This window comes from Hyperoodon ampullatus, assembly GCF_949752795.1.
Source record: "Hyperoodon ampullatus genome assembly, chromosome: 9".
NCBI classification, from domain to species: Eukaryota; Metazoa; Chordata; class Mammalia; order Artiodactyla; family Ziphiidae; genus Hyperoodon; species Hyperoodon ampullatus.
In genome coordinates, this window is record NC_136922.1 from 83,581,561 (window position 1) to 83,594,080 (window position 12,520).

At 39.3% G+C, this 12,520-nt stretch overlaps 1 protein-coding gene across 3 annotated transcripts in view; it reads right to left on the reverse strand.

Annotated features, from left to right (window-relative positions):
- GRM8 (glutamate metabotropic receptor 8) overlaps positions 1–12,520 on the reverse strand; it is a gene marked incomplete at both ends in the record, with an annotated part of 756,700 nt that overhangs the window by 3,002 nt on the left and 741,178 nt on the right. For all 3 annotated transcript variants that reach the window (XM_079711601.1, XM_079711602.1, XM_079711600.1), the window contains one exon: positions 3,395–3,641. In XM_079711601.1, the coding sequence (XP_079567727.1) occupies positions 3,395–3,641 (247 nt within the window). The remainder of the gene's footprint in view (positions 1–3,394; positions 3,642–12,520) is intronic.

A 12,520-nucleotide genomic window follows, 5' to 3' on the forward strand; every position in this document is an offset into this window, starting at 1 on the left:
TGTGTGAAATGTAGTATTCTGCAAATTCAGTCATTAACATGGAGTCATTTGGTCTCCCTTCCAGCTTCACATTGCTTTTATTTATTCTGTGTACCAGATATGTGATCAGAATTTCTGGCATTAACAAGTCATCTTTAAGATGAAATTTCTAAGAATGATGGACTTGTAGAACTCCATGGCTATGAAAGAAAAACATTGCATGCATATCATAAATACAGTTAATTGGTCAGAAAAAAAATCCTGAGTGTAGCACAGTAGCTGTAATTATCAAAATCCTCCACATATTAAAAAAAGGGAGGGACTTCCCTGGCGGTCCAGTGGTTAAGACTTCACCTTCCAATGCAGGGAGTATGGGTTCAATCTCTGGTCGGGGAGCTAAGATCCCACATGCCTCGGGGCCAAACAACCAAAACATAAAACAGAAGCAATATTGTAACAAATTCGATAAAGACTTTTAAAAAAATGGTCCACTCAAAAAAACCAAATCTTTAAAAAAGGGGATGCTAAAAAACTAGTTTTTGAATTTTTTCTTCTTTTTTGTTACTCACAGACCAATCTATATTTTCATGGGAGCAATGATACATTTACCTTTATATAGTGATTTATAGTTTACAAAAACACTGTCTTGTACATCATTGTCAAGTCATTGTAGTAATGGTGATTTATCAAAAGTCTGGTAGCAGAAAGTATGAGGATGCGGCAACGTGGATACTGTTCCAGTGGATTAACTAGCCCTGGTTTGATTGAGAATAGGCTCCACTGGTTTTGAAAGGAGGTATTTTAAATCTGAGGAGGCAAGGTACTAGTTACAGAGAGTTGAATGGCAAAAGCTTTCCAATATTCAATTATACTTCTAAAGACATGACACACACTTTTAGAAGAAAAACATTGCATTTAAGCTCTTCAAGTTTTTGGTAGTTTTAGAGAGTTTGTGATTTTGGAAGACTTTTTACTTTTTCCATTCAAATCACTGGTGCATGTGGTAAAGGGAACAAGCACACAAGGGGTACATTGTAGCTAGTCCTTAAGTGAACAAAGGCTAACAATGGTTACCAGGAGTGGGATTGCAGAAGGATGTGTGAGGATTTCCTACTCTGTCTGTCCTGAATGTGTAAACTATAATCACTTTATCTGAGCCTAATTTATTCAACCCAAACCACTCCTGTAAAAGACGAATACTACAGTAAAATCCCCAAAGTACAGTTTAACCTTCTTTGAGGTCATAATTGACTTTATCTTGATTCACCTTCTTAACTTTCTTTTACCTTCCAAAGGTGAGCATTCAACTCCTCCAGAATATTACAGGCTTAGCCACCATACAGCCTTCACATTTGTAATCTTTCATTCTTATTTTCAGAGAAAAGAAGGAAACGTACACATGCTATGAAATTTCCATTTCAACATCAACAGAAAATAATAAAAGGAAAACAAAATGTATGAGACTTATTTCTGTAGCATGGGATTAGTCTTTATCAATACAGCAAATTTTCCCTTTAGGGAGCTAACTTATTTTTTAAAGGGGTGGAAAAAGTTTACTGATTTTTTTCCTTACCACATTTCAGAGGTGAGTCCAGGATAACTGGTATTTATTTCAGTGTACATTTGGTTGTTTCCATTTGCAACCATATTATATAAGGTTTTCTGGATTGCTGCTAAAAACCAAGTACAACTATAGACTCTGGTGAGTCATACTGAGAAGTGCCAGTGTTCAAAGTGTATCACTGGCCAAAAGTAGTTTATTGGCATCCTACATTAGGTTTTAACTTCCTGCACTGATGATTTCAAGGCAGAAGAAACAAATAAAAATCTGCCCTGAAATCACAAGCATTCTACACTGCTGCCTTTGAGAGTAGTTACAGCACAACCTTTGCTAGGAGCCCAGATAGCCCCACTATTAGTCAATTGCTTATCTATAATCAGAGATGATTATAACTATTTGATACTAAAACCCATCCTTATTGTGCCTTCTCTTGCACCTCCTCAAGATTTCATGTTTGCAGAAGAGTAAATATGTGGGGAATGTCTGTGAAATTCTTAAAAGGCTTCTTTCTCTGCAAGTAACTAAATTTGATATTTACGAGCTGAAGGTCATCTTCCTAGAGGACCTAGCCAGTCATTCCAAGAAGTCTGATAGTAATTGAAGCCAGTAAGTTTAATTAATCAATACTTATCTTCTAAGGATAGTTCTGCATGTGGGGCATTAGAGTAGACAGTGTTCATCTGGAACTCTTGATGCAAGGGAAGGTTTGTGAATCTAGTGAAGACTATAAGTTGTTATAATAATTAAATCAGATAAAGTCATCTCCATCTTCTCTGTATTTCATGTCAAAAGTACAGAGAAAAGGAGATACAGCCTTCTGGCAGAATCCGAGAGGAAGAGGGCACTTTTGCATAGGGTTTTATCCTTAATTATTAAATGCCTGTGTTATATTCCCAAAAGACAGGAAGCCACTCTAACACAAGGACCTTAGCTTTTTTTTTTTCTTTTTGAACCATCTACAGAATCTCGTAATGTATAGGTTATACACACACACACACACACACACACACACACACACACATAAATTTTTTTCACTGTATTCAGCTTTCTGGTATTTTGCAATACATACCTTCAATCTATTTGCTACTCTTCCATAGAGTCCAAGATGGACTTGAACAGCTCGGTTAAACTCTGCTGGCTTAGTTTGGTACCAGTATGTTGTTATGTGTTTCTTCAGGGATGATTATAGAGAAGATAATAGGTGAGGAAAGGAAAAGTGGAGTGGTGGCTGTAGAAGGGGTCCTATTTTCAGGGTCATGGGGCTTTCAGAGAAGAGCTCTAATGATCTTAATATATCCAAGAAGGGAAATCAAGGGAAACCAAAGAAGGGGATCACTTTGGGGAAACAAATATAGACTATGACTTAACCTAACATGTTGGCTAACTAGTTTTCTCATTTCCCCAAATATCCGAATAACGTATCATTTATTTGTGTAAGATCTTTGTTAGCATGCTTCATAAATACTAGTTAACTATTAATTCTATGAAGAGCGACCAGTATTGAACTGACAAAGATTGGAGAGTAGTTCCTAAGAGCTAAAGGATAATTTTATAAATGGAGCATAGTTCCAAGCTTCAAGCTCTGTAGTGCCTCAAAAGAGAGACTTGAGTGTCACACTTTGTAAAAGAGATTTCGTGTTTATGTTCACGCTCTGGAGAGGAGTCACTTGCCTTGAAATCGTTTGGTTCTAACCAAATGGTTCTAACTGCTGTGATGGTCTCATGGTGTGCGAGTACCACCAGGCCCCTGGAACCACGTAGCACAGTCCCCAAGACCAGTAGAAGAATGTTCAACGTACATCTATCAGGAAGTGCTCCCGCTCTTGACCATCGGAAAGTCTACGGATGACTTACTGTTGGTTTCAAGACTCTCACAGAGTTCGCTTTTCACCTCGCCATTTGGTCTGTCATTTCCTTTTTGGATCAGTTTGCTTTGCATGGTGGCAGCTGTCACCACAGCTTTGAAGCTCCTCTTGCGTTTTTGAACATTCTGCTCTGGATGAAAAATTATAATATAAACCTTGGGCATGTAGAGCATGCCCAGAGACACCGAAGCACTTAAACTCATGGAGACAGTAAGTGTTGTTGTCTGGATGTACATCTGAAGAAGGAAAAAAGAACATAGAATCAATGTTGGTAAGCCTGACCTAAGATAAAGCAAATAATATAACCGTTTTCTGAAATTATTCCAGCTTCTCTGCTAACGGTGCATTAGAAGGTACTTATTAAGACTGTCCTTAATTATAGTCAAACATTCCTTTATCCCCACCTGCAAATGTGGGTAAAGTTGTATTGTTTATGAAGCCCAATTTTTTTTTTTTTTTTTTGCGGTACGCAGAGCTCTCACTGTTGTGGCCTCTCCCGTTGCGGAGCACAGGCTCCGGACGCGCAGGCTCAGCAGCCATAGCTCACGGGCCCAGCCACTCCGCAGCATGTGGGATCTTCCCAGACCGGGGCACGAACCAGTGTCCCCTGCATCGGCAGGTGGACTCTCAACCACTGCGCCTCCAGGGAAGCCCTATGAAGCCCAATTTTTTAAAACAAACAAAAACAAACAAGCTGATGGAGCTTAGTTTCCTCTTTAGATTATAATTAAGCATATATAAGGAAGGGAGCAAAATCAGTCTAGCAAAAGACTAACATTTTATGTCACACAAACCTTATTCAGGGAGGTATCACAAGGTCAAATGTTATTCTTTCAACAATAAACCTAACCTAGAAGGTAAATTATATATAGTGGAAATAGAGTGGGAGTGAAATAGTCCAGATCATCACTATTGCACACCATTGCTTGAATAATGCGAGTGTTTGCATCTTCACATAATTACTTAATTCCAGCTTCCAAACCTGATAAATCACAAGCATGCCATAAGGGCCTGATATTTTTTAATAGCCCTCCTAAAGGATAATTTCAGAGGGTTTCTAGATGATTGTATCAGATCAAAATAAATGTGGGTGCTTTTAGAAAATACGTAAGACTTCCTCCTTCCAAGATTGAAATATGCCCTTTGGGGATGGGTCCTGACATCTGGGTTTTGAAAAATTCTCCCCCTGTGCTCATTCCTTATCCTTATTTCACTGAAATTGACTGCTCTGGTACTTACAAAGAGAAGTCCCTCTGGAAGATTTTTCTTCCTGCAATCTAGAGGTTAATGAACTGAAAAAGTCAAACCTAAAATCACTGCTTTAGCTTTTTTCATTATGTTATGAAAACAAACATGACAGTATTTTAATCTTTTTTTCTTCCCCAATGTTATTGAGGTATAATCAAAAAATAGAAATTGTATATATTTAAGGTTTTATCAAAACTTGATGTTTTGATAAACATATATTATGAAATGATCATCTCAATCAAGTTAATTAACATATCCATCACATAGTAACCATTTTATTTCTTTCATTCTTTTATTTTATTTTGTTTTATTTTTTTGTGGTGAGAATGCTTAAGGTCTCCTCTCTTCACAAATTTCAAGTAAACAATACATTATTGTTAACTGTAGTCACATATTCATCTTGCATAACTGGAAGTTTGTACCTTTTGACCAATATCTCCCCAGTTCCCCTTCCCCCTGCCCCTGGTAACCACTATTCTTCTCTCTGCTTCTATGAGTCTGACTATTTTTTGTTTGTTTGTTTGTTTTGTTTTTGTTTTTTGCGATACGCGGGCCTCTCACAGTTGTGGTCTCTCCTGTTGCGGAGCACAGGCTCCGGACACACAGGCTCAGCGGCCATGGCTCACGGGCCCAGCCGCTGCACGGTATGTGGGATCCTCCCAAACCGGGGCACGAACCCGTGTCCCCTGCATCGGCAGGCGGACTCTCAACCACTGCGCCACCAGGGAAGCCCCGAGTCTGACTATTTTAGATTACACATATTTAGATTACACATATAAGTAAGATCATGCAGTATTTGTCTTTCTGTATCTGACTAATTTCACTTAGTATAATATCCTCCAGGTTCATCCATGTTGTCACAAATGGCAGGATTTCCTTCTTTTTTTAAAAAGAGTCAACAATATTCCATTGTATGAATATTTCACCTCTTTAAAAATAAAACCTTTGATCTGTTTACATTTTTCATGTCCTGAGCTCAAAATATAATTCCTCCCAAATAACTTGGAATACTGAGGTTACAAGGTAGCCATGTTTTTGTTTTTGTTTTTTGCAGTATGCAGGCCTCTCACTGTTGTGGCCTCTCCTGTTGTGGAGCACAGGCTCCGGACGCGCAGGCTCAGTGGCCATGGCTCACGGGCCTAGCCGCTCCGCGGCATGTGGGATCTTCCCAGACTGGGGCACGAACCCATGTCCCCTGCATCGGCAGGCGGACTCTCAACCACTGCGCCAGCAGGGAAGCCCGGTAGCCATGTTTTAAGATAATGAAGAGATCCCTTTATCAGCTCCATGACCTTCATTAATGTCTGTTCATTCTAATGATACCTCTGAAAATGTAAAGTTGTCAGATTGCATCCAGCAATCCCCAAACTAATTGTGTCCTTTTTAATAAAGACTCGAAATATATTTACCTTCAAGAGTAAATACCTGAATCAGCCTTATGGCTTCCTTTTCCTAGGGGAGACTGTTTCTCTTAACAGATGACAAAGCCTTGAGGTGAGAAACTGTCTGAAACATGAAGAGAACCTCAGGCACTAGTAAAAAGACTGTCCTTGTCTGAGAAATCATATCCTGTGGATTACTGAGTTTACTGTTCAATTTATCTACCACTAAGGCTGTCATTTGCTTAAGACCCTATCGTGAGTATAGGAACACCCTTCAACAAGTTGATATTTAGGATCGATTTGTTTCAAAGTTCACCTCCTCCAGGAAGTCCTCCATGATAAATCTTGATTGTAATGTCCTTATTTTACTTCTAAGCACTAGTGCATTAAAAAATAAATACAATGGAGCACTTGCTAATGTGTAACTATGTGATTATAATAATTTATATGAAGTTTGTAATAATTCATAAGAAATGCACAACCAAGGTATAAACTTCCTTAGCGTCTATAATCTACATTTCTTCTTATATACCTCTAAGAAATCACACAATAATTACTCAGATACCACTCATTATTTTTAAGTATATGAAGATCTTCAAGAAACCCTTAATTTATACAAATCATACAGAATATGCTTTCCATAATTTTCCACTCTGTCAAATGGACATCAGGGTTGATGACATTTTAAGCAAGAAACACAAAGAGATGAGGTATGAATCCAGATTCTAGGTTGGGCTCACGCATACCATCCTCAGTAGAGACGTGATTCAAATACATCCCTCGGCAAAGTGATAAATTACTGCATGTCATGACCTCTCAGGCTACCTGCCAACGAGTGAAAACTCATGTTAAATTTGAGAGAACTAATCTACTACAATTAAGAAGGTCCTGATAAAATGTGAATATGTGCCTTTAAACCACATGAACCTCCCTAAGCTTTGCCACCTAGTTTTAAGCAACTTATTATTATGAATACTCAGAAGCTTCTTATGCGATAGTTAATCCTCTTTGAATTCCTACTAATTATGCAGCTAGCATTGCTGCAGAAAGGCTATGCAGAAAATGGGCTGCAGAGAAAGGATGTAAGGATAAGGAAAGGATAGAGCCAAATGCAAACCACACATAAATATTCCAAAGCCACTCAAATAGGTAACCATCAGTTTTGTCCCAGTCAGCCCCAGCCAAGTCACTTTAACTTAAAAAACAAACAGAAACCAAACAAGGGCTTCCCTGGTGGCGCAGTGGTTGAGAGTCCGCCTGCCGATGCAGGGGACACAGGTTCGTGCTCCGGTCCGGGAGGATCCCACATGCTGCAGAGCGGCTGGGACCGTGAGCCACGGCCACTGAGCCTGTGCGTCCGGAGCCTGTGCTCCGCAGCGGGAGAGGCCACAACAGTGAGAGCCCCGCGTACCGCAAAAAAAAAAAAAAAAAAAAAAAACCTTCCAGAGGTATAGCCATGAAATGATGGGAACATCCACATTGATTAGTTGGATTCTTTTTATATGTCTTAACCTGTTGATCTTGCTAAAACATATAATACTAGTCCAAATAATTCATAAATACCTTTCTAGTTTGAAAATCTTATAAATTTTATCCACTACCATAAATGTAAATGATAATTTTCTCCCCTTATTCAGAATAATTTCTGTAATATATAGTAAACTTGATTTTGTTAAATATTAAGCATGAAGAAGATTCTGGAATGATAGTTTCCACATTAAATATATTACTGTAGTCTATCCTTTTAGCAAACCAACTCAAAAGAAGATGTAATAAACATAGACATTAGGATTAAACAATACTATGCTTAGTGTTCCAAGTCCTCCATTAGACACTATGATTGCAAATTACAGCATAATGCTGATCTTACTTATGTGTTCTCTTACAAAAGCTTCTGAAAATTTTTAATGTGGGTTTAATATATAAAAAGCATCTATACAAAAATCATACCCTAAAATCTAAAACCTTACAGTGGCCAAGCCTTTGTTACAGGACTTCAGACTGTGAGTAGACTGAGTTTTTGAAGTTCCTCTTTGAATATTTAATGAAATAAAAATGTCATATATATTATAACCTCAATGAAAGCAGTAAGAGCAAAATAAGCAAAGAAATGAAATGCCACCTACTGTCCTTCTAGAGAAGTTAATTTCTTAGCATCATGGATTACAGGATTTTCAGTATCTCCCATATTTAAGAAGAAACGGAAAGATTATATTAAAAGATTGAAAATGAGCACTTGTTTCCAAAAAACTCATGGATTTTTTAATATCTGTTGAATATTCTAATTGCTTGAACCATGTAAGGAAGAAACATGTTCAAGCAGACCTGAGCTTGAATTCCAGCACCGCCACTTAAAATTCTTTTTAAAGATAAAGAAGTTTACAGAGAAACTCTGGAGTTGCCTGTGGATGGTAAAAGCCCCTAGTCGACCCACCGAGTGACAATCTGAACTCTAATAAAACTTCCCTGGCAATTGAACAGTTGTTGAGATCTTATTTTCCTCTCTGACCTTTAATTTATTACCTATGAAATGGGGGAAAATAATACTTTTCTCATAGAAGGGTTATAGGTGGAATGACATAATCTTTATAAAATGTCTCAAAGGTGCAAAACAGTAGTAGCTCAACAAAGATTATTTTCCCTACAACTTGGAATCTAAAAGGCTGCCAACAAAGCATCCTTCCAGGTATATAGAATAAGAGAGGGGCCTATGAGCCAGTTATCCAAAGTTGACAGTTTAGTGCAGAGCTGACAGCCCTGCTCTCACTATATGATGTCAAGGAAAATGCTTTTGTAATCTCACTTCAAAGTAGGCAGGATAAGATTTTGCCCAAAAGTCAACTCCTATTTGCTGATAGGGAATAGAATAGTGCACTGGTTCTCTGTATCAAAGTCACAGTTCACCAAAATGCTGTAACTATATTACAAGGAAACTATATTAACTCCCTATAAGAAACATAAATCCACTGAGAGATGCTGACAGTGGTACTGGATATATTAATGTAACCTTCTTTTTTCCATCCTTCTTTTATGCCCCACCCTCTGCCCCTTGTCACTCCAAAATATTAGTACCTAGAGGAAGAGGAGTGTCGATAGCCTGTCACTTCCTATGCCTCCACAGCCCCTGGACATTTTGAAGCTGAAGCAGTCACATGCAGTGAAGCAGACTTAAATGATCTCTGGCTAAGCCAGGGAGGAGGTGGCACAATGGAGTATATTAACATGACATCTTTTCTGGGACCTATTAACAGCTTCCTCTTCCTTCTCTGCAGGAGTCATTTGTGCACATCCAGCATCTACTGAATGTAGGTCCTGGCCTGGAATCACTAAAGACTCCAGGAAGAGTAAGAAGGGAAGAGATTGTATTACTCCAGGAGAAAGGTCAGTCTTTTACTTTCAACCAGCTGCCTGCACACAGAACTCCACAGATATCCAAGCTGGTGAGTTTTCAACCCCTATGTAACCAATGTAACCTGTTAAGAAACCTAACACCCCAAACGGATTTGTGCCATGTGATAAGAAACAGATTATTTATTCCTGAATATTTCTGCCTTGCCCTGGATGGTTTCATCTCACTTTTTGCTGCAGTCAGCCAGGTCCTGTTTGGCTGCTTCACACAGTCTGACCAGTGAGAAAGCTACGTTTACACTTAAAGCCTGCCTTTGCCTTTCTCTACTTCTGTTATCTCTTCCCTCATCTGTGTGTCTGCCAAAGTGTCACCTGCCTCCACAAATGGATTTTCTCCTTTTCAGAAGGGCTTCAGCCAATGGATTTCAAAATCTCATTAATTACTAGAAGTGATTAAAACAATTTTTTTTTAAAGATAGAGAAGTTTTCAAAGAAACTGGAGTTGCCCTGTGGGTGGTAAAAGCCTCAAATCAACCTATCATGAAACAATCCAAGCTAATAAAACTTCCCTTGCAATGGGACACCAGAGGCGATAACACACAGCACCCCCACCAGCTCTTTGGATTGAGCCTGGATACTAATGAAGCATCCCAAGTCCATATCAAACATTTTATTATTGTTTCTGTTTTGTCGAGTTCAAATACCTTGCTGGCTTCTCCTTCTCAGTTAGTTCTGAGGGATCCTCGTCATTCTCTCTAACATCTTTACCTTGAAGTATCCCAGACCTCAGTCCTTGGATATCTATCTGCCTATCTATCTATCATCTATCTATCTGGCTACATTACTCTCTTGATGATAACATTCAGAATTATGGCCTTAAAGCAGGGCCAGCTTTCTGGGTGCACTGCCTGTACACAGGCTCCTTCACTCAGAAAGGCCTCACTCTTGGTTTAATGTTCTTCTGTCAGGGTTTTGAAATTCTCAATAATTTCTGAATAAGGAAGCCTACATTTTCATTTTTCATTGGGCCTCACAAGTTATGTTAGGTAGCCCTGCCTTAAAAACAATATGCTGACTAATTCCAGGCTTCCCTCAGGAAACTCAGTTGCCTCTGGGTAGCTCCCCTTAGATGTCTGACATATACGATCCAAAACTTACAAGCATCTGAATCCCATCTTCATTCCCAAACTTCTTCTTCCAGTGGTCTTCCTTGTCTTTATTCCATCTTTCCCGTTGTTGGGATGAAAACAAATAGAAATTGTCCTTGACTCTTCTCTTACACTCTATCTGTGACTGAATCCTGTTGACTCTACTTCAAAATTTGTTCATATATGTCATTTGCCACTTCCCCCACTGGTACTGCATCGGTCCTGGCCAACATCATCTCTTATTTGGATTTTCACTATAGATGTCCTGTTGACATCTATATGTTTCTCCTCTTCTGCTCTTACTCTCTTCTATCTGATCATCTGATTGATTTTTAACACAGGTAGCTAGAATTTAATCCCATTATTCATAAATTGGGTTCGGTCACCCCTACCCTCAAAACTCTACAATGACTTCACATTGATGGTGTCCCTATAATGGCCTACAAGGTCCTCTGAACTGATCTGGCTTTACTCTTTCCCTCATTCATTCTCTTCTCATCACACTGGCCTCCTGGCTAATCTTAGAAGATACCAAGCATGCTTCTGCTTTGGGGCTTTTATATTTGATGAACTGACCCTTCACTTCGTTCAGGAAGTGTTCCTTTCTGAATGGTTCTTTCTCAGTGAGACCCTTTCCTAAACATGTAGTTAAAAATTGTACCCCCCATCCCTCCACCTGCATTTATTTCCCCAGCTTTATTTCACTCCTCAACATCTATTTTCTAGCATAAAAGTCGATATATTTTACTAATTTATATATTGTCTCTTTCCCTTAACTAGAATAAAAATTCCATGAGTCCAGGGATTTTTACCTGTTTTGTTCACTGCTATAAACTCAACACCTAGAACATTGCCTGAATACATGAATTTTCTGGTCTTTGAGGCAGTGTGGATCCTTACTCTTAAATTTGACATTTAAAGGAAATAACCCATGTAGTTTCAAGAGGAAAACAATAAATCAGATTCTAAAGCTAGACAGTATATGAAAATTTGAGGGCCCCATACCCCTTCAAATCAATACCCAGGCTGGGACAGAAACTCTTGGATAGATAAACATGATGATCATTTTCTTTGGCCTTGCCACATGGCATGTGGGATCTTGGTTCCCGGCCCAGGGATCAAACCCACGCCCCTGCACTGGAAGTGAGGAGTCTTAACCACTGGACCAACAGGGAATTCCCCACATGATGACCTTTTAAACTATAAATATGACAATTAAAAGTCAATGGCCAGGGCTTCCCTGGTGGTGCAGTGGTTGAGAGTCCACCTGCCCATGCAGGGTACACGGGTTCGTGCCCCAGTCCGGGGAGATCCCACATGCCGCAGAGCGGCTGGGCCCATGAGCCATGGCCGCTGAGCCTGCGCATCCAGAGCCTGTGCTCTGCAACAGGAGAGGCCACAATGGTGAGAGGCCCACGTACCGCAATTAAAAAAAAAAAAAAAGTCAATGGCCTCCACTTGGGAGCATGAGAGCTCTGGGCTCTGCCCTGCATCCCTCCCCCACTTAAGAAATGTACAACTGAGGATAAGGCACTCACACTATTTATAAACGTCCATGGACTTAACTAAATGAATTTAAGGAGGCAATGTATGTAAAATCTTGGCACAGCACCTGGCATACAGTATCCATAAACAGTAGCTATTGCTGTTACTAATTAGCCTTGATTTTACTCTCTGAATCCTCCTCCATTCCTCACACAGTAAAGACATAATGGTACTGCTCTCTCAAAGTCAGCCACACCTTTTTTAGCCTTTTTGATAAGGAACATGCACACATAGAACTATAGGCACAAAATATTTGTTCATAAGGAAATATATTTTATGCTTGTAGGAAACACATTCAAAGTGTCATAGTCTAGTATCATTCTGGAAAAAAAATCACAATCCTGAGTGTCTCTCCTGTCAGGTAGAAATTGTAGGGTTGCTGACCCACTGGCAGGTCAGAGACATTACACTGTATTTTCATTAGTGGAGATGGAAATGGGTTTG